The 27377-nt window shown below is 37.9% G+C and overlaps 2 protein-coding genes across 14 annotated transcripts in view; one reads left to right on the forward strand and one right to left on the reverse strand.

Moving 5' to 3' along the window:
• The window catches only part of LOC117576655 (tropomodulin), a 50342-nt gene that overhangs the window by 3593 nt on the left and 19372 nt on the right, over nt 1–27377 (forward strand). Inside the window, exon 1 of one of the 12 annotated variants that reach the window (XM_052006654.1) lies at nt 2428–2809. The exons of 8 other annotated variants lie outside the window; for them this stretch is intronic. In XM_052006654.1, coding sequence (XP_051862614.1) covers nt 2789–2809 — 21 coding nt within the window. In that variant the 5' untranslated portion in view covers nt 2428–2788. Of the gene's footprint in view, nt 1–2427; nt 2810–13310; nt 13600–27377 lie in introns of those variants that run through there. 3 more of the 12 variants (XM_052006652.1, XM_052006658.1, XM_034261606.2) reach the window with 3 other exon arrangements.
• LOC117576658 (uncharacterized) lies at nt 22464–27179 on the reverse strand. 2 transcript variants are annotated; one of them, XM_034261612.2, is made up of 2 exons: nt 26956–27179; nt 22464–23310 (listed from the first exon to the last, which is right to left on the reverse strand). In XM_034261612.2, the coding sequence occupies exon 2, from the start codon at nt 22982–22984 to the stop codon at nt 22838–22840; it is 147 nt and encodes a 48-aa protein (XP_034117503.1). In that variant the 5' UTR covers nt 22985–23310; nt 26956–27179; the 3' UTR covers nt 22464–22837. The 2 variants fall into 2 exon arrangements, with proteins under 2 accessions (XP_034117503.1, XP_034117504.1); XM_034261613.2 differs by having other exon boundaries at nt 22464–23313.

The raw sequence follows: 27377 nt of genomic DNA on the forward strand, positions 1-27377 counted from the left end.
GTTTATATAATTGAAAAGCAAACGCGAAAACATCAAGCAAAACATAGCGTCTAAGTATGCCAGCTCAATACGTCAGAGAAGAAGCAGAGGAGTAGGCGGCGGGTGGGCGGACGGGGCGTGGCATATACAAAATGCTCATATGCCCAGCACACACTATAGTCTATGCTGTATATGCGCTCTTTTTTTTTCTTTGGTTTTTTTGTAGTATATAAATACTGCTGCCAAATTGTTCGACGCACTGGGCTCACTGGGCGTATGATAAACGTGCCATTTATTTTGGCAGTCGGGCAGCCGTTGCTTGACTTTTGAGTAGCACAATTTTTGCACGCTACGCGTCGAACGTGAGCATCATTGTTTGTTGCTTTTGTACTTGGCATAAATCAGTTTTATGAGTGGCTCGCTCTCTTTCTCTCTCTCTCTCTCTCTCTCTCTGTGTAATTTACAAGCACTTTTCATAACTCGCCTTTTGCCAATGGATTAGACGAAAATTCTTCTTTATTGCCCGCCCATCCCCACCCTAATCTCATTCATATTGACCTGCCGCAATGGAGAATTTTGAGTTTTCTTTGTAAGTTGCTAGAGACTCGCATCAAACTGGGGCCCATAACAAACACACAAAACATACAAAACGAAAACAAAAACAAATAATTTCATTGCCTGCCATAAACTTCCGCCCGCCCGCTTCTGGCTGGCGGATATTCAATTGATATTTACTTATTTCAATTACATTTTCAAATTCAATTTACAAAATGTTTTGCGTAGTTTTGCAACTCGCCTCCATTTTTTCTCCCCCCACAACCCACAATAGCAACCGAAAGCCAAGCACTTCAGATGTGTATCAATCTTTTTTTTTTTTTTTTGTTGGCTGTCTATGGCCAAAAACGGTTCTCGACTGCGAGAAAAATGGCCGAAACCAGCTGCAGATTGGCATTGCTGCAGGAAACCCTCTCAATCTTCATGTGTATGCCACCGCCGCCGCCGTTTCGCTCAGTTGTCTGTTGGCAAATCAATGAGGAAATTTGCAAATTGAGTATATTCAGCGTACATTGTAGGCCAGCTGTCCCCCCTCCCTCTTTGTGTGTGTTGCCCTCACTATCTCGGGTTGTCTTTCTGTCGGATTTGTCTGACAGCAGCACATGCAAATGCCTGAAAACGCAATTAACGAGCCTGGGCCAAGGAACACAAAGTATCATCGAGAGTTGGAGCGACACACAAAACAATGAGAGAGTTCGAAGCGCTTTAATGGATATCAAATTGAAACGGAAATAGTCGAAAATTGCCATGGATTAACCGCTTTCAACTAGAGACCGAAGTGCGGCAAATGAAAGTGTAGTTCAGCTGTGATTACAGCTACTCAACGACTATCAGATATGCTTTAAAAAAGTAGAAGAAAAATAAATACTTTCAAATATTCTAAGCTACTTTTTCACTTCACCAAGAAACACACTAATTTCATTTTGTACTCTCTACCATAACTAAAATGCTCTTTGGACCATTTGAATAACTAATTAGCAAGCGGCGTTGAATGCAAATTAAATTGGCTCCGACTCAGCTGGCTCAATTAGCTGAACTGTGAAAGCCTTTAAAGGTTGTTGGCCACGCTCCAAAGTAGTTCAACTCCAGCTGCTTCTGTTGCTGATGCTGTCAATTGAATTTTGTTTATATTTTGTCAAGCTGCATTTGCATAACCTAATTAATAATTTAAAGCAAATGATTGGTTTGTTTATTTACATGATGATCTGCGTGATTTGCTCTGCGTGTGCAATAAAACGAACATCGTTAATAATTCATCGCATGCTCATGTGTTAATATTCATATTTTGCTGCTGCTGCTGCTACAATCGACATTTAATCCAGCCCCATAATTCAGTGTTTGGCATATGACACTTGTCACCCAGAGAAATTGTAGAGATATTTTCTTCTCCCTTTTTTGGGGCCACGATTTGCGGCGTGTTAAGTGTCAGTTGTCATCATCAGATGCTTCAATTTATCAGTTGACTTTTGATTTAGCTGCCGAATGAGTTCTGATGGCACTCGTAATAATTGAAATGAAATTTGTGGCTTGGCCAATCGTTGGTTTATTGGCATCATCATCATCGTCGTGTGCAACAAATATGTTATGTGTTGCACAGCTTGGCTCAAAATATGCCAACAATGTGTCAACAGAATGCTAGAAATCGAAAGTTATAATGCACTTGGCATTTTTTCGTATTTCTCTAATATACTGCGCATTGATATTTACTTTTGGCTGCCAAAACAGAACGACATAAAAAAAAAGAATCACTCGAGTGCACTTTGATTGCATTTCGATGTTGCTTCGATTTCAGTTGCATTACAAGACTCACAAACAAAAGGCGCAGTAACTGAAAAACAGTCGGAAAGACGTGAAAAGCGAGAATCGAGAGACGAGGAAAGCGCAAAAGTATTGAACGAAAAACTATTGATTTATTGCTGGAATGGCAAATAAATAGATTAGTTTTTATGTGCGATTTATTTCGGTTGCGCATTTTGCGTAGTTTGTGACGTGCGTCCCCTCGTAATGTTCATGTGTGTGTGTGTGTAAGTGCTGTACATGTGTGTGTGTGTGTGTGCGTGGGTGAATAGTGTAAAATTACTAGAAGCAAATATACAAATCAAAAAAATATTGTGCAGCGAATTAAGAATTGCGCAACAAGCTCAACAGGCAAAAACCATTTAACCACTCAACCGCTCAACTTTTATATTCTACTCTATATATAAATTTGTGTGAAAGCGGATTAGGCCAAAAGTTCCAGTGGCAACTGAAAGCCATGGCAATACTAGATGAGCAGGTAAGACCCACATCGTTATTAAGCAAATTAAAATCCAAATAAGCTCCTCGACAGTGACAACCACAGCGATGACAATTTGCCCAAAAAAAAAAGAGATAAATATATAAAGAATCCCCAAACAAAACGAAACTTTTTCTATGGCCTTAAGACTGCTTTATGCTCGTTTAAGGTGCTGTCCCCTTTTGTTGTTGTTGTTGTTGTATGTTTTCCTGCTTGTTGTTGTAGGTGTGAAAATCACTTGTCAATCTTTTATGTAAAGATGCCGCCACCGAATCTGTCATTTACCTCGCTCGTAAAATTTTGTCGCTCGCTTCCGTTCTGCTTTGCACTTAATTGTGTCTGCTCTGCTACTCAGTCGCTGTCGATGTTGCCACTGCCACATGCGGTTGTTGTGCGTGTGGTTCAAGGTGAATTGACGTCGACGTCGACGTCGTCGCAGTCGTAGTCGTTGTCGAAGCGAAGTCACCGCCAACACTTCAACGCATCTTTCAATCGTTTCCCCATTCCTCGCTCGCCAACCCGTTGAGCACACAAAAAATAAATAAAGAAAGCACCACCAGCAGCAGGCTTCGGGCAGACACTTGAGCGACTGCTACATACCCTGTATAAATTACCCAAAAACAAATCTAAATCAATCTCCACTTAAATGGCCATTTATCTTCATACTCTCACTCTCTCTCTCTCTTTCGGATTCGCACACATATTTGCTGAGTGGCAAATCCTTTTGTGCATGCAATTCGCACTTCAGCTACCCTTTCGCAGCAGGCTTTTTTTCTTTTCTGGCTTCTGGCTATATATAAATACAACTTTTTTTTTTTGCTTTTGGTTTTTGCCACTGCCAAGGACTTTTGTTGCCTTCACTTTGACTTGGGCCATCGATGCGGCTGCTGTTGCTGTTGCTGTGAAAATTTGTTGTTTATTTTGGCTGCGGGTTATTTTCTTGCTTCGTATTTTTCACTTAATAAAATTGTTTTCATTCGCTGCGCTTACTTTTTAGCTGCTTTTCAATATGCTTAAAAATAAACGATAGCCTCTGCCTCTGCTTCCCTTCCCTTCCTTCTCCCGCATCCCTTGAACGAGCATTTTCATTGTGCCCAAACTGCCATCGATACACTTTTTATCTGACTTGGCTATTGTCGTTGTTCTGCTCTGCTCTGCTCTGTTAGGGTTAGGTTTGCCTTTGATTGTGGCTTATTAGCAATTTTGCTGCTGCCTCTGAATATGCCACTGAGGGCAACTGCCAGTCTTATCCGACTGCCGTATTATTCTGCTGATGTTGCAGCCTTGGCTTGGCAACTGTTTTTCCTTTTGCATTAGTTTTCCCTAACCATCACCATTCATAGCCACAAACAAATTGTTTTCCGGTTAAGCATCTTAGCAGCTTTCGTTCCGTTCGCATTCGCTTCCAACGTCTTTTCAATTAATTTTGATGGCTGCACTCAACAGGCGAATAACAAAAAGCATTATTATGGCCATTATTATTATTATTCCTGCTGTTGCTGTTGTTATTGTTGCAGCGTGCATTAAATGCTCTTGATTGAATTGTGTGCGTCTATTCAATTTGTTTAATTAGTTTCGCAATCTGCCGGAGGTTGTTGCTCTTTGACTTTTGATTGATTTAGTTGGAGGTGTTAATTCGATGAGAGTTTAACCCGTGGCTTCTGTTGTGCAATATACTCGAGACCAAGAGAGATAGATATTTATACACGCTGTGCAGTTGTCGAGACACATTTACAAAGTTTACATGAATGGTGTCTGGTTGTTGTGTGTTGGCTGTTGTCTGTTGTCGTTGTCTTGGCCTGCACTCGTGTAATCAATCAAAATGTGGCTCAACCAGAAGCGAAACATGTTAAAAAACAAACAACACGATGCTGGCATCTGTTGCAGAATTGCGCTCGCAGCCAAAACACAACTGAAATCAGAGCAAACGCAAACAGGCAAAACAAACAACACATGCACACACACACACACACAGCGACATGCAGATACAGATTGAGTGTGGCACCAACACACACACACACACACACACACACAGCATCCGACATATACACATGAACCGACAATACATCAAACCATATTCCAAAGATTTTTAATTTATTTTCACTAAAACGTTTTTGTGTTGCCGCCTCCGCTTTGCCCTGATGACGTTGCTGTTGCTGTTGTTGCAGTTGCTGTTGCTTTTGCTTTGGCTGCTGTTAGTTTTGTAATGGCCAACGAAAATAAAACTGGTGTTTCCATCCAACATGGCGTATGCGCAACGATACAAATTCAATGAAATGGCCCAGCAACTGCAACGCGAATTGATTGCCACATGCGTCTCTAATTAGTTGACTGAACAGTGGCAGGACCGCACAGCTGTGCCGGGCAATCGTCGAGTGTGATGTCCACATCAACGATGACGGCAACAGCGGGAGCGAGTTTAATCCCGGAAGTTCGCACCGACATTTAAATCGAAATGCGAACAAACTGCCTGCAGTTTGATTGCCTAATCTGGCCATCAAACTCGCTGTCGTTCTCTCGCTGTTTGTGTGCTATTCTTGCTCACTCGAGCGTTTAACAGTGCGTATGATTAATATGCAGCAAACACTATGCTCGTTGTGCCCTCAGCGACTAATAGTCAACAGGAGGGGGAAGGCGCCCCATTAGAAATGCATATAAATTGAAACACACATAAAAATGTCGAGCAGGCAAGCCAATCCGTAAATCAACTGGCCATTAGTTGCAACAACAACAACTCGGCCGCGTTGTAAGATATTAATTTATACCATTTTATATCTTATTTTTTCTCGATACAAATGTATACGAGTTTATATGTGTGTCGCATGTATTTAACTGCACTATATGGCGAAGAGAAAAACCTATTATAAATTGATCGTTAAATTCACATTCACATTTGAAATGGAATTCATTCAGTGCGATCACATGACTTTGACTTTATTGGTAAGCTATTTTTGAGCTGCTGCTTAGCGCGTGATCGAAATTGCAGTCGTAAATTCACAGCTCTTTTATTGCTTGTAATCTCGGGCTATTGATGCGATGTTCCTTTGTTGTTAATGGCACCAAAATCGATTTTATGTTAGTTAATCAAACCTATGGCTATTATCCTTGCACATAAAAAAACTTTACCATAATTAAAATGTTTCTATTTTATGCTTTTGACTTGAGTGGAATTAAAAAAGTAAACTTTTTTGTAATATATTTTAAAAATAAAAGAAGTAAAATTCTAAAAGATTTATTAGTGATTTTACCTTTATATTTTATTTATTCTCTGACACACTAAAAGTTCCTTTGCGTTGTTATGTTCAATAAAATACGCTAAGGTTGGATTTACATTTTCTATAGTTTTTCTCTCTACAGATTTTTGTTTGTACATATTTTTACACTTTTCACTCACCTCAACTTGGCTTGTCAAGCAGAGAATGATGACGATCTTTGTCAATGCGAAAGATGACAAGAAAAATTGCATTGAATGGATTTCCTTGGCCTCAAATGGGGTTCATGTGTTCTCAGTGTTCGCCTCCTCTTTGGATGCCCTTAACTCATGCGCTTGTTTGTTTGCCTTTGCCTTTGGCTTTGGCTTTTTGCATATAAAAACGTCTTGACAACATTTTCTATAAATATATATTTCATATCTGTATCTTTGTTTGTATATATCTCACATATTTGTACTCGGTATAGGCGACCCCAGTCGAGGCGAAATTCTTTAGAAGCATTTCTTTCTTTTAGTATTTTCATTTTTTTTTTCTATTTTTTTTTTTTTTTTTTTTTTTTTGTGTCTTCTGACTGTTGTCTGTTTTCTATTTTTCTGGTATTTGATGTTTTGATGTGATGCCCGCGCGCTCGCTCTTTTCTGGCCATTTAAATTATAACCTACATAATGTTAATGGCCAAGAAAGAAATATATAATTTAATAATATTTATGGGGCGTGGACAGGCACATGGCCAAACATTTTCGCTGCTAGATGAAACTAAGGGTAATGTCTCGAGCCATCCTTTATGAGCATGATATACTAATATAATTAAATGAAAGATTCTTCACATTTTATTATTGACAATATAACAAAGCATTAATAATTAAACTAATTAGCACCCACAAGTTGGGCAATAAGTTAAAAGGGCTCAGTATGATGAATAGTAAATGTATGCATATGTTTCTCTAACTATTCTGAAGAATTCGGCTATTAGAGATGATTATTGAGAACTATTTTTATTTGAGAACAACTTTTGTATAGGAAATGACACCTGCTGCAATAGGGTTTATTGCTTTGACTAACAATTTGGTATATTTTGAGCTCTATGGTATCATTAGAGTGTAGTATTTCTTTTACATATACCATATATGAAACGCGGTATATTTTAGTATTTTTGCGGTGTAATATTAGGAGTATTTTAATACCGCAAAAAAGCATAATTAAGTGGATTTCTACAATTCTTATACATTTTTTAGCTAGAATAAAATCAAGTTTAGTCAAGTTACAGAATCAAATAAATAAATTAGTTTAAATAGATTTGAAGATAATTTCAATATATTCCTTAAAAAAACGTCTTTCAAAACTTATAATGAATACTATTTTATTTAGAACTTTCTATATTATTAGGTAATTTATTCTCCATAAATTAAAAAAGACAAATTAGGTATAATAATAAAACTCATTACAAAAACTTCTCTCAACACTTTTAATGAATACTATTTCATATTACGAGCAATGCCGGATAGAAGTACCTCAAATATTATACATACATATATACATATTTATGTGTATAAGTCATATAATTTTTCACTGCACTTTCAATTGCAAAAACTATTTTTAAACAATTGGCTTTTAATAAGTATACTCGGTCTCGGTACAAGTTTTTAATAACATAACACACTGATGAAAATTACCTTGAAAGCAGCGACGCCATTCAAAATTCAAAATGGAACTATGAATAAGATGGTCGAGTAAAAGCACGGCGAATGGCAAGCAAAACAACAAGTGTGGAGGCAAACACACTCGAAGCAGCAGGTGTATCTGTATAGGTGTGTGTGTATGTGTGAGTGTTTGTGTCAAAGAGCTAATTAGCGCAATGGGAAGAGCAATTTGGCTGAAGCAGCGACGCTCTTAGTTTGCTTGCCATGCCGACACCTGTGAGAGTAGCAGGTGTAACTGTGTGCGTGTGTGTGTGTGTCGAGAGTCATGTCTGTCTCTATTAGTATGGATGTGTGTGTGTGTGTTTGTAACACCTTCAGCACGACAATGTCAATGATCATTTCTGACATGAACGCGTGGGCGTGGCGCAGCTGCCTTGCTTTGCTTTGCCAAGAGAACCACAAACACACACACACTCACGAAACTCACCTCAATGCAATGACTGTCAAACTGTATAATGGTGATGCGTTTTCCTCTGCAGGTAAATTAGATAAAGATGTGGTTTTTTTTTCGTCGTATTCTATATACGCTCAGACGTGGCACAGACCGAGGTCAAAGCACTCTCGTGCTCCGTCCTTTGCATTTCTATTTTTTTCTTCTTGTTTTTGTTTTTGTTTACAAACAACTATTTTTACAACAACTCAACGCAACGCGAGGCGAGGCGCAGCGAAGAGGCCAACGAAGTCATCGATGCCCCGATGCCTCGATGCCGTTGCCCTCGGAGGCCCGGATACGTCAGTAAATCGAAAAACTGAAAGGAGGGGAGTGAAGAGAGGGGAGTGTGGAAAACTTCGGTCATCGTGCGATTTTAACGCATTCAGTTCAACACTTTTTTCCACTGTAAATGCATCGCTCTGACGCAAAAAGCATTGCCATATTGATCTGTTTCGTCGGCTGACGTGCCGAAAAAAGACTCCCAAAAAAGTGGAAAAAAGCAATTATCATTTATCTAGCCCATTTCTTTTTTTTTACGTTTTACATCTGCGAGTTTTACATCAGCATTCGATTTACAGGCAACAGTTGCTGTGGCACATACATCGGACTCCGCTCGCTCGTATTTTTCACTTCAAATTCAAAAAACCATTTCAACGCACATATCGATTTTTTGTATGCTCTGCTGCTGCTGTTGTTGCTGTTGTGTGCTTTGTTGCTTTGGCTATAAATAATATTTTAATTTCTTTGCTTTTTTTGGAACAATTCTCAACGCGTTATATTTAGCAGGCGTTGAGCCTACAATTCATTTGTTATTGTTTATTTTTATATAGCAGCTCGAAATAAGACGAAAAAGGGGCAGAGAAAAGAGTGGAGGGGAAAAGAGTGTCGGGGGAGGGTGTCGCGGCGGGAGTCTTAACTTTCTTACCCCCGAAGCTGAATTGAAACTTTTGTGTGAAGTTGGCGAGGAAAATGTAAACAATTAATTATATGGCCAAAGGGACAGCTGCTTCTGGGCCCAGAATTGATTTGGGTTCTGCTACGCAGAAGTTGAAGAAGATGCCGCCAAAGTGAGCGCGAGAGATGTCAATGCAATTTAAATTTCATTTAATTGAAAATAAATAAAATAACTCGTTATAAATAATTCAGCAGCCATTAGCCAAAAAGTCACAAAGTAATGAAACCAAAATGAATGCCAAATGAATGCAAAAGCGCAAAAATTAACAATTATTATAATTACAAAAGCCGCTTTGTTTCCACAAATTATATTCAATTATTTAATAAACCAATTTGTTTGAGAAGGAAGAAGAGTGAGAGACTAACATCCGCATCTGCTGAGTTGACAAGCTCGATTAGTTTGGCAAATCGATGGTGCAGCGAATTGCAGCGCAAATTGTTGATAATTAGCTGATTATGGACGCTATATACTAGACGAGAATATAGCTATGAATAATATAAATACACATATGAACGTGTGTTAGAGAGAAGAGGTGAATGTGTGGTGCTGATGATTTGAGCTATAAATACGCCGTGTGACAAATGGACGTGGCCAAAGCTCGCAACGCAATAAACTGTTCACGCGACAAGGTTGAACCGACGCCGTGTGATTTACTTACAACAACGAAAAGGAACAACAATGGATAGTTCGCAGCATTTTTGCTTACACAAAGGTGAGAAGACAAAGAGCAGCTGCTGCTGCTGCTTACCGGATCGGAGGGCAGGCCAGGAACTGCTGTTGGACGACAAGGCAAATCCTAGCATCACTTCAGTTCATCATCATGGTTGAGTTGAGTTCCGAGTTCAGTTCAGTTCGGTTCAGTTCAGTTGAGTGCCACGCGCAGTAGACAACGCAACAGTCGAGGCAGACGAATAAAATCACAATCACAATCATAAGAAGTAGAGGAGCCAGCATACATTTCTTTATTTTTTTTTTTTTCTATTTATTTATTTTGTTTTTGGGTTTTTAATGCTCTCGAGGCATTAATTTGTTTTTCATGTTTTTCAACTTTTTTTGCGCGCGGCCAAGAAAATTGTTCGAACATTTCTTGAAAGGAATTCGCTATAATTTTTCAAGCAAGTGTGGTCAACAAATATTCACCTGTTTTTCGTATTCGCAAGTTCGCACTCTCTCTCTCTCTCTCTCTCGCTATGTCGCTGCCAACAACAACAACAACTACAGCAGATGAAACATACGTTCACACATTACGCATACGTCGCGTTGACGGCAAATAATAAAGGAGAACTCAAAATGTAAAGCGGCAAATATTTTTTTTTGCGCACACATGTTCAAAACTGTATAATTTAAAGTGGCCACACACACACGCACACACATTTCTATATGTGTGTGTGAGTGTCTCTGTGAATTTTTAAGATTATGAGCGAATTGTGTTAGTCAGCCGCTTCGCTCCCCGCGGCAACATTAAGTGTTGATTGTGTGCGCCGCTCTATTAGCGGCTGCCTCTCACCAGGGCGTCGCCCCTTTCTCCTCTCTTTCTCCCTCTCTGGTCGCCATCGCGTGGTGTCGTCCTCAGCTCAGTTGTGTGCTTGCTTGGCTGACTGCCTCGGACTGTCGGAAAATCAAGCAAACTCAGTTGGTTGCGAGCGCGAGCGCGTCTGATGCTGTGCTGCCTGCCCCACACACAGTCAGTCAGTCAGCCTGATGGCCCCGTTGAATATTTAGCATTTGATATTTGCATGCATATCGAGGCGATAAAAACCACACAATAGCGGCTGCATATACTATTCGGGTATACAGCTATCACCAACAACAACACCACAACCACCACCAACAACAACAACAACACTACCAACCAGCATCAACAACAACTACAACATCAACAGCAGCAGCCACACAACAAAAAAGAATACAATAATAACAATAAACACTTCGCCCACGCGCTATCACAGAATACTCGCAAAAATTCGAAAAACCCAAAACACACATATAAAATACTGCAGCGAAAAAAAGTGCAATCAAAATACACAAAACACAACAACTAAAACAACAAAGCCTATTGGCAAAAAATACAAATACAAAAAAAATAAGAATTACACAGACAACCAACAACAATAATAAAAACAAATTTACAAGAATAGTGCAAAAACCAAACATCAAATGCAACCAAATAGAAACGACAACAACAAATCACACAATAAATAAAGAATTAAACAACAGCTGCGCATGTTATTAAAAATGGACAGAACAATGCATTTAACAATATTATTAAATACAACATTTCAACAGCACAAGAAAAATAACACAAAACAATCTTCTGCTATTGTATTTTACAACAGTTTTTTAGAGCTCTTCGCACTGCCAACAATGCGTTGATATTGCCCACCTGCTCTCAACTGTGTGTGTTTTTTTCCGCTATTGCCAGAGGGTATGAGGGCTTTGTGTGGAACTATGCAAAGAATATAATGTGAAGCAGCAGTCAAAAATCAAATATATGATAAAGAACATAATCAAATTCAACAAATTTAATTTAAATCAGAGTCAGATACTATCTGAATTGGATTTGGTTTAATTAAGTCTTTAAAAACATTAGCAAACAATAACTACATTTCTTTCGGGAACTGTGAAAAGAATATAATATATAGCAGCAATTTTGTCAAAATTCAATACATATAATAAAGAATATAATAACAGTCAACAAATTTAAATTAAATTAGAGAAAACACTTTGAAGAACTTTAAAGAAAGGAACTATTTGAATTATTTTAATACCAAACAGAAATTTCCTCAGAATTAAAATATAATAAATACCTTAAAAAAGTCAAGAACTTTCAATAAAACTAATGAAAAATAAATGGAAAATTAAATTGAATTTAGTTTGCTTTTCACTTTAAAGCCTATATCAAACAATTAACTTATTGCAATTAAAAGATTAATATTATAAAAACATAAAAACTATATCCAAAGGGATTTATTATTAATTCGTCCTTTTACATCTCTCCACTGTTGTTCTGATTTATTTTTCATTGAATACATGACAAAATTCTTGTATATTATTAGCATAAATTTCAATTACATAAAAATCATATCAATATAAATAATTCCCTCCAAGAGCATTAAAATTTCGACCTTTGAAAATATCGACGCTCTTACTCATTTTCTTTGCCTCCTTTTTTTGCAACTTTTCCATTGGGTGTGGACGTAAATAGTTTTCAAGTTGAAAGGCATTTGGGGAATAGTCGAAACTACTTTCAACTCTTGTACGCACACATGTGCCTTTGAGTGTGCTCAAGTGCATGTGTGTGTGAGTGGGTGTGTGTATGTTTTGCCACAATGTCCGGCTCTTAAGCTAGAGACCTCCCAATGGATTGGCAGTTGCTTTGATTTGGTTAAGACTTAGCCATAAAGTTGACCAAACCGCAACCCTTTAGCATGCGGATATCAATTTAATTTGATAGAGAGACACATAATAGGCAAATAAATCAAATTATGATTGTGGTTTGCGTTTGCGTTATTTTGTTTTCAAGTGACTCGCTTATTCACAAAAGCTGTGGCAAATTATTCACCGATAACGATGTGCAACTGTTTTTGCTCTTATATGTATAATATAAATTCGCATTAAATCAATCTGTGCTCGGATTCATTGTTTTTTAATAATAACAACGGCAACATTGTAATTGAAAAATCAACGTTTATTTGCGCACGGTTTAATTAATTATATTTATTTGAATTTTTTCGCGAATAATACAAACAATTCGTTTCACATTTAACATTTAACAACGCAACCGAACGTTGGCCAAAATGTTCTTCAAGGCAGCTGAAATAATAAATTATAGCAGAATAAGAACGCGTTAATGTTTTCTTTTCTTTTTATTTTTTAAATATCTGCTGTATATAAAATATTTCTGCAAAAAGAAGAATATTTTATATACGAATATGTTATGTACATATGTAATTATCTATCGCATCTAATAAAAATCATAATGCGTTTCCAGTGAAAATGAGTGAAATGAAAGAGAAATGAATACACTCATCTATCTTCCATGTGAATATTGCAAATATTAAAGAAGAAGCCAGCCAAAGTTTCAGCTTCTGTTTCTGTTTTCTGTTTCTCTGCTGTGTGTGTTCAAGTGCCAACAAAATTGCTAAGAGCCATGAAATAAACTCGCAAATTAACAAAAAAAAAAAAAAACACAAAACAAAACAAAATACACAAAATCAACAACAACAAAGGCAAACAAAATCAACACATACACGCGCATATTGCAAGGATAAGCATAAGGATAACACTCGTCGTCACCTCTCAGGATTAAAACACAAACATAAACACTCTACAATATGGCAGACACTGCCAATGACAAAAACAAAAGCAACAGCAACAACGACGAGAACGAGGAGAACGACAATGACAATGACGTCATTGAGGAAGAGGAGAGTACAACAACAACAACGTCGAAGAAAACTTCGCAATGGCGCAAAACGCGCACCACCAAGGTGAGACTAGAGTCCCTTAAGCGAGGGTGGCTCGACAAATTTATGAAAGGGTACAACTTTAAAGAAAGGTTCAACTTTGGAAAGAAAAAACGTTTTTATTAAAATTCAGCTCGGATTGGATTTATATAAAGACTGTTTTGTTAATAAGTGAGAAGATTTTCCTAAGAGCAAGCGGTTAGAATATCTGTGATGATTGATTTGCTTTTTTAACTTTACATTGATTGGTAGAGAAAATAATTTGCTAATAGCAAGGTTTCTCTCTTGTTATGTTTGTGAAGCTTTTCTTCTTAAATTCGGGTTTGCTTCACTTTGGGAAAAATGTTATCAACTGCTATAGAAATTAGGGCTTACATATTATATATCCTAACAATGATATTATTTTAAAACTGAAGCTATTGGAATTTATTTTCAAGTACATTAACAAAATTATATTGGCGAAGATTAAGAAGAAACTTATAATTAATTTATCTAAAATTTGATAAATGTTGCTAGATTGGTTTATTGGGAAAAGGTTTTTATATGCAATCCTGTGATGTTCCCATTTTCAAACTCAAATTTCTCATTAATTTTAAATTGTTTTGGAACTTTAAAATGTACAGTACATTTAATAATTTTAAATGATGTCGTCATAATTGTCAGCAACAGAGAAACTTTTCATAGAAATTTGCACTGAAAAGTAGCAATAAGCTTTGTCAACCCTCGCATACATGTGCGTATGTGTGCAATTATATGTGTGTTTATGAGTGTATGGGGCTATTTAGATGCGTCAAGTAATGAAAGGCAATCGCATGACCAGCGTACGCCCACTTCACTCAACATTTTTGAAGCTGACAAATGCGACAGATTGAAAGTTGCCAAATGGACGCCGGACAAAGATGTCGAAAGCGACGTCTCCGATCCGCTTTTTGGCGGCCACATAAACAAAAAAGCGAAAGCCAAAAAGAATTTCATCTGATTTTTACCAACACACAATATACTATATATGCTGCATATACCATATAATACATTCTCCGATACATATACTATATATATGTATTTAGCTTAGCTGATGACTGAGAGCAGAATGAATATTTTGAAAGATACTTTGTGAAAGTGTTTGCTAATTAAGCGAAGCATTTCGATGCGCTTTGCACTTGATTAACTGCTAATGTGTCTAAAAATAAACAGTTTGCTTTGGACATTAATCAAAAAGGGAACTATGGCAAATGAAAGGGGAATACCCTTAATGTATGCACATACATTCCAACACACTGTGCTCTGAAGGGGTTTTCACTCGTTCGTTCATTCTTAAAAAAAAAAGTGACGCCCTTAAAGCACTTGGCCAGCCGACGACGACGATGACGACGACGACGACGTCAGTTAGAAAGTTTCCAGGTCAGTGAATTTTCGCTGCTAGTTGAGATGGGATGCCGTTGTATAGTATGTGGCTCAACCTGGAGCTGGGTCCAAAAGGATAAACATAAGCGCACAATGGGCGGGTGCCACATTGATTATATGCTGCCACATGGGACCCAATCTGTGCTCTGCTGTGTGTGTTGTGACTTGCTTCAGTATAAGAACGAACGACGACGTGTTGCTCGGCGCATAAATTACTTTGACTAACAACAAGAGGAGCAAGCTACAAGAGTCGCAACAGTAGCAGCAACAGGAACAGCAACAGCTACTTAGGCATCCTTAAGCTACACACACTCACCTGTCGCTTCGGCGCACCTGCAATCAATCAAGCTGTAAAGTATTTATTAAACGATATTATGAGGTTTACCAGATATACTATACACACAGGCACACACTCTTGAATAAATGTATATGTATGTATGTATATCATATATATATATATGCCACATCGTGTGGCACAACACACTCTTGGCTCACACCTGCAGACTTTTTTAATAGCTTCATTGTTTCTCTTAACAGGATTTCATTTCACTTAATATACCAACACACACACACACACACATACATAGAGTGAGAGGCATGCATTATGTTTAAGCGCCAACACATACAACAGCAGATGTAGCCTGTGAGTTGGCATTACTCCGACTCCTGTCCCCCTCCCTCCCGTCCCCGTCCCTTGTGCCGTGTATCATTACTGCCTTTTATTGTTGCTGCTGGGACTCACTTGTTAACCCGACGTTTGCCTTTGCCCGGCGGCATTTTGGCACTGCCTTCAAATGAAGCCAACAACGCTGAGTTGACGTTACCAACTCTGGTTCTCTCTCCTTTTAGTCCTCGTCCTGGCTTTAAGTTGTGTTTGCTCCCGCTTCTAGCTAGGTAGTTTCCACCTTTGCACAAGATTTTTTCATGGCAGCAATCAACGGCGGCTACAAAAGCGATCTCAGCGCAAAGTTTCCGCTCCGGCGCCCCATTTCCCCTTCCGTAATTCGCTGTACTCTGTGCTCTCTACTCGTATTTTCCTTTTTTGTTCCTTGCTGCCAGCGAATGCTTTTCATTCGTTAAACAACGATGATTTTGTTGTTGCTTTACTTCACTACGAACTTCAGTTGAGCATTTTTCTAACTTTAGCTGCGTTTATTTGTTGTTAATTTCATTGCCAGTTTTTATTATTTCATGTGCTTTAAGAGTCCTTATTGCTCTCTTTCTTTCCCACTCACTTTTATTCGTTTTTTTTTTTGGCCAGGCAATTTTATCTTTTAATTAAAACTGACGCGTCTGCTCCTTTTTTTCTCCTCTTGTTTTTTTCGGTGATAGCAGCTACGAACATTCTACCAACATGTGAGGCACATTAATTAAGCATTTTATGCCACATGCCATTTGCCGCGGCCAGCGCAAAAGTTAAAAACCTCAACATTAACATTTGTTTTATTCAGCTGACATGCATATAAAATATATTTGCCACCTTCAAGTGAGCTGGGCGTTGCTCTCATTTTCGCCAATTAAGTTGCTAAACTCAGCTCCAAAGTGGAGGGAAAGATTTTGGGTTCAGGGTTCAGCCTCGAGGCTAATTGATTTGGAAGAGCGCCTTTTTACTGAATGCCAGCTGAGGCGAATTGCCGCAAATGAAATAAACAATCACCGCTTAATTGGGTCATATCAAAGATGTTCGCGCTGATTTAGCACCAAAAATTCAAACATCATTTTTTTCTTAACAATTCCCATAAGGAAAATACAAACAAATTGCAGAACAATGGGAAAAAGCGAAGCGTGAGTCAACGCAGAATATTATTATTAGCTTAATTGAGATTATTGCTGATATGACGTCTATAGATACAGCAATTAAAGCCATTAAATAGATATTTGTATTTATAGATTAGTTTGTGCCAATGAAAATGCGTTAAATGAGGAAGCATACGAAAATCTTGTCAACAACAGCTGAATGAACAATGAACGCTTTGTTCCGAGGATTATTTCCTATATACAAATCAAATAATAAATTCAAAAACTGTCTACAAATTATTTACTTTAACTTTTGCTTTATTCAATAAAATTTTTAAATTTTTATATTTAGTTCTAAAATTCCTGATAATTATTACGCAAAAGTTTATGAGTCAAATGCCAATATTTACCAATAAATCAAAACAATTTTTGCCATTTTCTATATGTATGTTTATTTGGCCATATCTTAGCATTAACTATACAGATATATGCACACAATATATACGTCGAAAAGTATTGTATAGATTTTGCCATTTCAATATATATGCATATGTATATATCTATAGATATATCTGTCAAAATACATATATCGTATATAGCATTAACGTTTTTGTTCTCTTGTTCTCTTTCTCTTTTGTCTTTTCTAGGTAAGCACACAGAATACAGGAACTTACAGATCAATCTTCAATATACAACACATATAACTCACTCATTTGCCCATTTGATTAGTAAGTAATTTCATCATCAATTCTCGTTTCTGCCGATTTATTCCAACATCATTTGCTCTTTGCTTGACAAGTAAGTTAAGAAGAAGAGTGTCTCTACACAAAACGAAAATAAAATACACACACACGCTGTGTGTGTATGAACAAGAAAGTTATAAATAATTTCTGGCAAAAAATCAGCAATTTTTTCCGTTGATCTCCAAGTATAGCGCGTTGGCAGTTTGCCAACACGAATTGCGCATACGCCGTGTGGTGCGCTTCTAGTTGTATGCGTGCGCTTTGCCTTTGTATTAGTGGGTGGCACTGCCACTAGCTGATCATGCTCTGGAGTGGTTGCCTCTTAAGAGTGTCGACCAAAGAGAGCCAACATTAAAAATAAACAACACATAAAATGGGAAAACGAACGAAAAAAAAGATAAGAATATTGAATGAGATGTTTATGTTTTGTATTTTGGCATTTTGGTGTTTTGCATTTTGCCAATTTACAATTTGGTCGAAAGTTGCTAAAGCAGCTCGATCGAGGACCAAGCAAATCGTTCTTGTTCTCGTTATCGTTTTTGGCCTGTCATCAGTCTCCGACAGCCTCGTGCATTAAATCAAAAGTTGAGGTTGGCTGTCCGTCTGTTTGTCTTGAATGACTGACTGACTGAATGACTGACTGAACGGCTGCCCGGCTGTCCAAGCTGCCAAATTGTTGTGTCATATTTGCAAATTTTCACTTCACATTCGCATCAGCTGTGTGTGAGCTGCCTGTTCTCTCTCTCTTTCACATTAATTTGTGTCTAATTAGTTTTGATTTTTCGTTTCAATTGTCCGCAACAAGGACGTGACTTTGGCAAAGAACTTGGGTCCCACCCGCCTGTCACAGATCAAAGTGAAAAATGTCACCGAATCAACGAGCACAAATAAATATTAATATTAAATACAAGTTTGCAGCAAATTAGTTTCTTTACAGCTGCTTGGGCTGCTGTTTTTCAGAAATTGACTGTCAGGCATTTTAAGCGATTTTCAATTACATTTTCAACTTAATGCGAGACTTGTGTGTGTTTGTATGTTGTGTGTGTGTGTGTGTGTACAACTACACCCCCAATATGGCGCTGCTCCAAATATACTTTTCGTATACGCGAAGTCTTTCAGGGCTTGACCAAATTTGGAAACGTGGCAACGTGGCAACGTGGCAAGGCAAGGCAAGGCGCCTACGGCCGTGCAGTTTAACTTAATGCAATAAACACAAAATGCGCACAACAATAACAAAAAGCCATTTGGCGTTGCTTGTTGCTGTTGCTGTTGTTCTTGCTGTTGTTTATACCCGATACTTAGAGGGTAGAAGGGTATTATAGCTTAGTGCCTGAGGGAAATTACTATAACAGGCAAAAGAAGGCAACCCTTAAAGCACAGTTATTATTGATCAGCATAAATCGTAACTACACTCTTTATAATTCCCCAGGAAATATTCTTGCTATCAGATAAAAATTGCTGAAGTTATTTAAGAAACAATTCTATATGACAAAAAAATGCTGTTGAACAATATTTTAAATGTAATAATATATTAATATACCGAATACAGTCTTTGGTATATTCTAGTATTTATTGGATATATTAATACAGTATATCTAAAGAATAATATTCAGATATATAATATCAATATGAATACCATATATAGTCTGCAGTATATTTTAGCATTTTCGGTATATTAATTCGGTATATTTAAAGAATATAGTATGTCGATATACCAAATATAGCTTGTGAGATATATTGTAGTATTTTTTGGTATATTATTATTATATTATATATAAATGTATATATATATTCAAGATAATAAGTAGTATATTAATATACCAAATAAATACTTCACTACATTTGATTATTTGTTTGGTATATTCGGTAAAATATGGTAAAATTAAATAATTATACCGCAATGTCTTACATTTATAGCAAATGCATATCGAGTATCTCACAGTCGAGCCCACTCCACTGTAGCTTTCTTAGTTGTTTTGTGTTGTGCTCATTGTTATGATTGTTGGCCATGTCGTTGTACTTTTAAAGCTCAGACAGCTTGGCATAATAAAACCAAAGCAAGACGTGGCCAAAGTTGCAGCCAAAAACGAGGAGAGGCAACACAATTTGCTTGTTGCACAGCCCGGCGGCAGCGAGTTTTTCTTTCGCCTTGGCCCAGTGCCAAAAAAGTTAACAGCGCCCAGTTCTGGGCCTGACACAAAAGGCGTCGAACTGTGGCCGCCTTCTTCGCCAACAAGAAAAATTAAATACGCTTTTTACGCCCAGCAGCTGCTAAATGGAAAATTTACTGAACTGCCTAGGTTGGTTGTTGTTTGTTCTTATTGCATTTAACAAAATAATGAGACGCATATTGCCCAAATTTGGTCTTAATGCAATGGTCGAGAAATGATCAACGACTTCTGCTACAAAAACGAAAAAAACATTTAGGGGCAAAAAATATATAAAAAGAGGTCAATGCGCATTGAGAGCACACTCTCCCATTAAGTGTGTGAAGCACTCGAGAAACTATTTAAACTGGGTTAAGTTTGCCGGTGACACAAACAAACAAGTGCTAAGCTTAATGGAGTTTTGTGTTATTTAAAACTTAATACTAGTTAACAGCGCATTCAATTTTTATGAGTTGTCGCACAAAACTCACAAAACACATTTGAAACTTTGCGCATTTCAATTTATTCGCTACAAAATGTGTTTTAGGCGGATATGCTTTAACTTTCTGTCAAAGTTGTAGAAGCTGGAATTTAAATTAAATAGAAACATATTGTACGACTTAACTTACCAAATTTCATTTAAATTTGCTGAGCTAAAGTTATAATTGTCAGATAATTCATTTTTATATCTATTTTGAAACTTAAAATTGAATTGAAAAATTGAACAAATCATTAAATTATTGACTCAATTATTTCATACTTTTATGGTTGCTCATTTTTGTAAATATTGAAAAAAAAAGTGTATCTTTAGTAAGCGTATCTTTTATTACAACGAATTCGCTGCAAAATAAATTTAATGCAGACATGCTTTAACTTTCTGTCAAAGTTTGAGAAGCTAGAATTCATATTGAAGTTAAAAGAAAAATGTTCTACAGTTCAATTTACGAAATTCCATTTAATATTACTTAGCCAAAGCATACTTGAACTTTTATTTATATTTTTAAATGTAAGTCCTAATTGAAAAATGGAAAAACTTACCAAATTCGAGCAACAATTTAAAGAGTATCTTTAATTCGACACAGCCAAGCCACAAACATTGTCATCTTTTTTTTTGGCAACAATTTGTATACAAAAAATGAAGAAGCAATAACATAAAAATATTAATAAAATTAAACAAAAAATTTACGACGACATGAGCACGCATAAATATTTCGTATCGCATATATTGTGGCAAATTTACCAAGAATAACAATAAAAATAAATATATAAAATTTGATATATCTTTTAGGCGAGCACAACGCATTTTTGAATAATCAAATAAAATAGAAAGTAGAGACTTTTGTTTTGCTTGAATTGTTCAACATTTATTTGATTTATATTCGATATTTGTTCGATATTGTTTCGTTTAATTAATTTGATATTCATTGTTCAGCACTAACTACACGTACAGTAAATTTCGTCGCATATCTTTCTTTTTTTTTTCTTTTTTGTTGGGGGTAAAACCTTATGTTGAAGATCAGACACTTAGGACTAAAGATTATATATATTGTATATGTTATGTATATTGTATAGGATATAGCTAAAACTATTATTGTTCGAATGTACGCGTTTATAATTATAATTAATTAATTGAATATAATTTGTAAAATGTTTTTGTTTTACTTCTTTTTTTTCATTGTTGCATTTTGATTACGAGTATTCGAGTCATTTTGAAATGTGCTTACGATATGGATTTTGTGTTGTCATCGAGAATGTTTGTGTGAAATCCTTTTTGCAAGCTTGCAATTAAATTAATTAGAAAATCTGGCAAAAATAACTTTGTTAAGCTTTGCTCAGCCACATATCAAAAGTGTATACTTAATGCGCTGGGCATACGATGAAACTTTCATTTCCATTTGGTCAGCTACAGCCAGCTATCAATTAGGCACACACACACACGCACACTCGCACACACACATTGAAGTAATATTACGAACATTTTGCAACACACTTTGAAGTTTTCGAAATAAATCCCTTTTTGCTGGCCATGTCAATTTAAATGTTTGCCCATGGCCGCGCCCCTTTTTGCCACCCGCTTTTGGCCAGGCCTATTGTAAACTCTCTCAGCGAATGGGGTCAAGTGTGTATATGGCGCTCAAGTGCTCAAGGCGGCTGGCAGGCAGCAGGCAGCAAACAGCTCCCAACCAATTGCCAGCAGCTCAAGGAAAACAATAAACTGTGCGGCGTGGCAAAAAAAAAAAACAAAAAATAAGAGAAGAGAAATGAAACAAAAAGAATACAAATATAGCTGCTATATACACATAGAAGTACGACCAAAAAAAAAAAAAAACACAATAAAAAAGTGCGCACTGGAAATCAATACAAAACTAAAGCCATTTGCCACGCCTCAACGCCCACACGACGCCACTTGACGGTGGCATTTGTGCCGCCTCATTGCTCGCTGCAGTCGTTGCTTTAAGCCGGCTGCGCGCTCAAAAGTAGGCAATGAATTTTTTTCGTTCGTTTTTTTTTGCGTTAAGCCGCGGAAATAAATGATAATAAATAATATAATATACGTTATTTGGTTGTGGCCACAACTGTGCTGTGTGCAGTTAAATGACTTAATTATGAATGAGAAATGCGCCAACGAGGCGCGTTAATGAATTCAATTCATTTTCTTGTTGAAATGCAACGTTGCAGTTGAAGCCAAAAGCAGTGACAACATTTTGCAACTCGACTACTTTACTTTTTTTCTGTTTCTTTTGGCGTGCATAACTTTGTGTAGTTTCTTCTTTTTAAATATATTTTTCCACGCGCATCTCGTGTGTGTGTGTGTGTGTGACTCGAGCTGAGACTGAAGCCGGAGCCGCAGCTCGGCGGCTTATTGTTCGCGGCAAAGTTTCATTGTGCACGAGTGTATTGTGCATTCATGACAGCACTCCCAAGACTACCGTTACTAATTAGCGCGCAACCTAGTTTATCAGTTCTTAGCCGTGGCTTTATACCCCATACCCCATCCCCCGCCGCTGTCTAGAGGGCAAACTGCTGCCGGCTCAACGAGTTTTCTTTGATTTGAGCTTTAAGTTTTTGTTGTGTCTCTCTCTCAGTCTGTGTGGCGCTCATTAAATGGCAAACCAAAGCAGAGCAGACGACGACGGAGATGGAGACAGAGACGGGGACCAAGCGAAATGCTTGACTTATGCCTTTTGGGGGCAAAAAGTGGGGGGGGGCGCCTCGGCCGGGCCTCCGGGGACCCTAGACAAATATAATTTCATTGCGTTCGGCCCGCTGCGCCGGCGTTGGCTGGCGTTGGAATGCGTAAACGTTGACGATTAACTGCGCCATGAAAATAAAGCAAAATAAAACGATTAGAACTAAATATAGAAAGATATCTCGCAACATGACGGGCCGCAAGCTGTCGCTTCCACTTCTCTTCCACAGCTGCTTCTGCTGCTTCTGCTGTGGCTGCTTCTCTCACTCAAGCTCAAGCTCAGACTTGACTCTGTTGCTGCTGCTCCTCGCCGGTGGTTTTTGGGTTGTATGTTGAGGATGTGCAGAGCTACGTGGCACTTGGCCAAGAGGCGTACAAAGTAGATTGCATTTGCCAGGCGCTTTGGCTTGGTTATGGTTTACTCTCTATCGTTGGTAGTTGGTTGCTGGTGGTCTTGTGGTTTATCTCATTGCCTCATTGCCGTAGCGTGTCTTGACGTCCGTGCCCAAGGCAACAGCTGCTGGAAGATGTGATAGAGAAAGAGAGAGAGATAGAATGAGAACAACAACAACAAGTTTTTGAAGAAAGAAACTGAAATATATATTAGTATCTAAGTCAAAAGTTGGCAGCGTTTTGTGCACTGGGAGCACACTGCATTAAAATTGTCTGTGCGCTGTGACACAAAATCGTTGAGATAACACGCACACACACATAGACATAGACAGAGGCGAACAGACAGCTGGAAATGTTTGCGAAACTCCCTTGATGGCAGCAAAGCATATTACGTATACGCGGCGTTAACAGTCCAAAATGTCTGGGATTTCCATATGCCACGCGACGCAACGCAACGCAAAGCGACTCGACTCGAGACTTGTAAACCATCAGTCAGACAGACAGCTACAACAAAATCCATCAGCATGCATGGAGCAAAAGATTCCGCAGCACACGCAACACACACACACAAACACACACACATGTTGCATAATTGCGTTGCATGTCGGCAGCTGGTGGCTGCATTTATAGTCGCATTTGTGCTTCATGTTGCCCAATATGTTCAGCAAACGCATTCTTCACAAACAAAAAAAAAAAAACAAACAGATTGCTGCCAGTCTATCAGCCAGACAAGACTCTGATAGAGAGATAGAGAAAGGGAGAAGGAAGAAGGGAAAACTAAAGGAAGGAACAAGCAAAGGAGACATTGTTGAAGCACAAACAAAGAGCAACAAAGGAAACATGCACATGAATCAGACCAAATATAAATTGTAAAGAAATTTATATAAACGAAGTTTTAAAACGCATTTCCCTCTCTTCACTGCAAAATCTCGTTTGTAATATGATTCCCAACCATCAAGTTTATTCACTTTGTTGCATTTTGCATTCACTCTCATCCATAATTGTTGTTTACATACATAAATATGGGTGAAAAAAAATTCCATTTCAGTGTGAATAAAAAAATATATCACTTTTCACTGCACTTTGCAACGCTTTTAATTAAACATTTAAATATTTATAAAGTTTTTTGTTGTCTCTGTTCATAATTGCAAGTTTAATAACTTGATGGGTCTTTGCGTTAGGCTTTAAAAAAGAATTAAATGTTACAATGTCAAAAATCAGTTGCAAATGTATACAAAAGATATTATCATTTATGCACTTGCTTTTGTGTTGTGCCTTAATAGGATGTAGTTGGTCATGTAGAAAATATACAATTCGACTTTCATAACTTACACATTTATTTTATGGCATTTTTCTTTAGTCAAAGTAAGTTATGAATATGTCAGACAATGTTAGCTCTTTACACAAAGCCCAAAAATCTATTGTAGTCTAGACTTTATTTGCTATGGCATCTACTTGCATTTTAGATTTATCTATTTGGAATTCAATTTGTGAAAACTTGACATGCTTTTTGCATTTCGGGGATTGCATATTTTTGATTGCATGTGTGGAATAGAATTTGCAATTGACAATGTAAATCGTTGTATGACAATCAAGAGCTCATCAAATACGCTGAACTTCAATCTAAGCACGCTTTTATATTTAAATGCTTTTCAAGCTTTATAAATTGTTGTTGAAGCTTTAATTGCTTTGCATATTTAAGTGCAGAAATTGCAGAAAATTAAGTGAAAATATTTTAGAATTATGACAACAAGTATTTAAAATACATTTTTAATGTAATTAAATTGACACATGCAGCAAAATATTTCTTTTTTTTTTGCTAGCTATCTTTCAGTCAATCAGCATTTTTGCTGTAACTAGTAAATTATGTGATAAATTCAATTAAAAGTAACCGTAATTAAACACGCCACCAACGCGGATGGGTAAATGGGGGCCTAGGTTAAACGACTCGTACTCAAAGTAATGTGAATGCCGCATGAGTGCATGAGTGCATTCATCACAGCACAACAACAACTGCAACAGCAACAAAAAAAAATGCATGGAAAAAAACGTTGAATGTATTGAAATTTATTTGAGCGCAAAGGCAAAAGAGACGAACAAGCAAAGGGCACTCGAGGCCCCAGCTGCACACCTCTTAGCCCCCTCTCTTGCTGTGTGTGGCTATCAAGAGCTGGCCATGCTGCTGTGGTTACGAGTGCCATGCATAGTTGCACCACTTACACACAGACACACACACACTCACACACACACATATTCACTCGCAAAGCTCTGTCACAGCCACTATTCAAATCTCTAGTCAACGCTTATTTGTATAGAAATTCAATCAAGGGCTCAACTGGGCAGCACAGCATTCAATTAAACGCTTATCGCGCGCGTTGCAGTTGCTTTGAACTTCAACAGCAGAGCAGGGAGAGAGAGATGAAGAGGATGAGGGAGCACTTCGCAAAGACTTTGGCATCATTAGAAGTGAATGTGAAGGGTCGTCGACGGATTGAAATAAAGCGCAGTCAAGATTATGAAACTCATTAGAAAAGTTTTTCTCACAGCGCAACATATTTAAAAACAACAAGCGAAGACAACAAACAAACAAAATGTAAAATGTTGAAAGCTTGTGGAATTTGTAGGTTCAACTTTAGGCTAGAAAAAGTGTTCAAGGACTCGCGACGTGCAGCTGACACAAACACACAAACACACACTCACACACTTTAGTCGTATTCAAATAAGTTGGCATATTAAACAAAACAGCCAGAAAAGAATGGCGCAGAAAATATGTTAAATAGAGCATGCGACCAAAGAACAGAGAACATAGAATAGAGCTGAGGATTTGTGTCTAGCCTGCTGAAAACATTCATAAATTAGACGTCAAAGCCTTGGGCTTTGACAGCAATAATACACACACCAACACATGTCACACCCACACGAACACACACTTACACACACGTTGGCAAAAAGGGTCAAAAATTAAATTGAACTTGCAGCTGAGACGTCGAAAATGTGATCGATTAGGGCAAAAGTTTAGCACACACACGTTTTTCTTTCTTCTACTTTCCCTTCTCTCTGCTGCTTGGCCAAATCTATTACCAACTTTTTGGCAGGCAGAACTTAATAAATTGACCAAGTGCTTGCGACTTTCTGTTGGCCATTAATTTAACTAGCCCAATCGCCATCGCCATCGCCATCGGCAAATGCAAATGAAACTTTAATTCCAACTTTTGCCCTTGGTCACAATCATCATCATCGTCATGCAGCTCGCAGCTCGCAGCTTCTCCCCCAAGCAAATTGCCGTTACGCCACAAAAGTCAATGAAGTGTTAAATGTCCTGCGGCGTTGACTGCTAAATTTGACATATCCTGCAGCCTCATATTCCTAACCCAATCCCCAAATACACACGGACTGACCATGTGCCAACTTTCTGTGGGCACTTTTTCTTGTTTTCTAGTTCGTTTTTCTTTTTCTTTTTTTTTTACGAGTATTTGCATTGGCCCCGAAAAACCCGTGGCGAAGCTGCGTGCTTTGTTTCCATAATGTTGCCACAAACACGGACACACACACACACCCGCATCTAAAATAAACAGAGATGACGATGAGACAGCGAGACATATGTACATATATAATTAAAGCAAACTCGCGGCATAAACATAAATCTCTGACAGCCTCCGCCACGCCTCCGCTTTCGCCTCGACCAACAAATTCCTCTGCTCAACTCATTTCAACTTGACTCGACTCACATTCATTCATTCATTACGCGCGCATTTTCATTCATACGCACCGTTGTACGTTGTATGTAGTTGCTGCCACATGGCCGCCTTTGCTGCTGTTGGCCAGTAGCTGGATAAATATTTTGGTAACACGCACTTTTATGGCCAGCTTTAAGCGAGTACGAGTACGAGAGTATGTTATCCTGGAACTCCGTTTCTCTGCGCCGCGGCCAAGCGGCTGCTATCCAAATTATGCGCCCGACTGCTCCATTCACCAACAACACCAACAACAACAACTACAGTTAACCGTAAACGAGGAATTTCACTAACGAGCGCGTGTTTTTGGACCCGAAAAACTCCTTTTTTTTTTGTTTGTTAGTGGCCGCACTTGTGGCACGTCGCGTATGCGTAATATTTCGTTGTTGATTCTCAGAAAAGAAACGTAAACGTTGCGTCTGGCTCGACGTTGCTGGCGCGACTCAGCTCGTGCGTT

The sequence above is a fragment of the Drosophila albomicans genome, chromosome 2R (genome assembly GCF_009650485.2).
Source record: "Drosophila albomicans strain 15112-1751.03 chromosome 2R, ASM965048v2, whole genome shotgun sequence".
NCBI classification, from domain to species: Eukaryota; Metazoa; Arthropoda; class Insecta; order Diptera; family Drosophilidae; genus Drosophila; species Drosophila albomicans.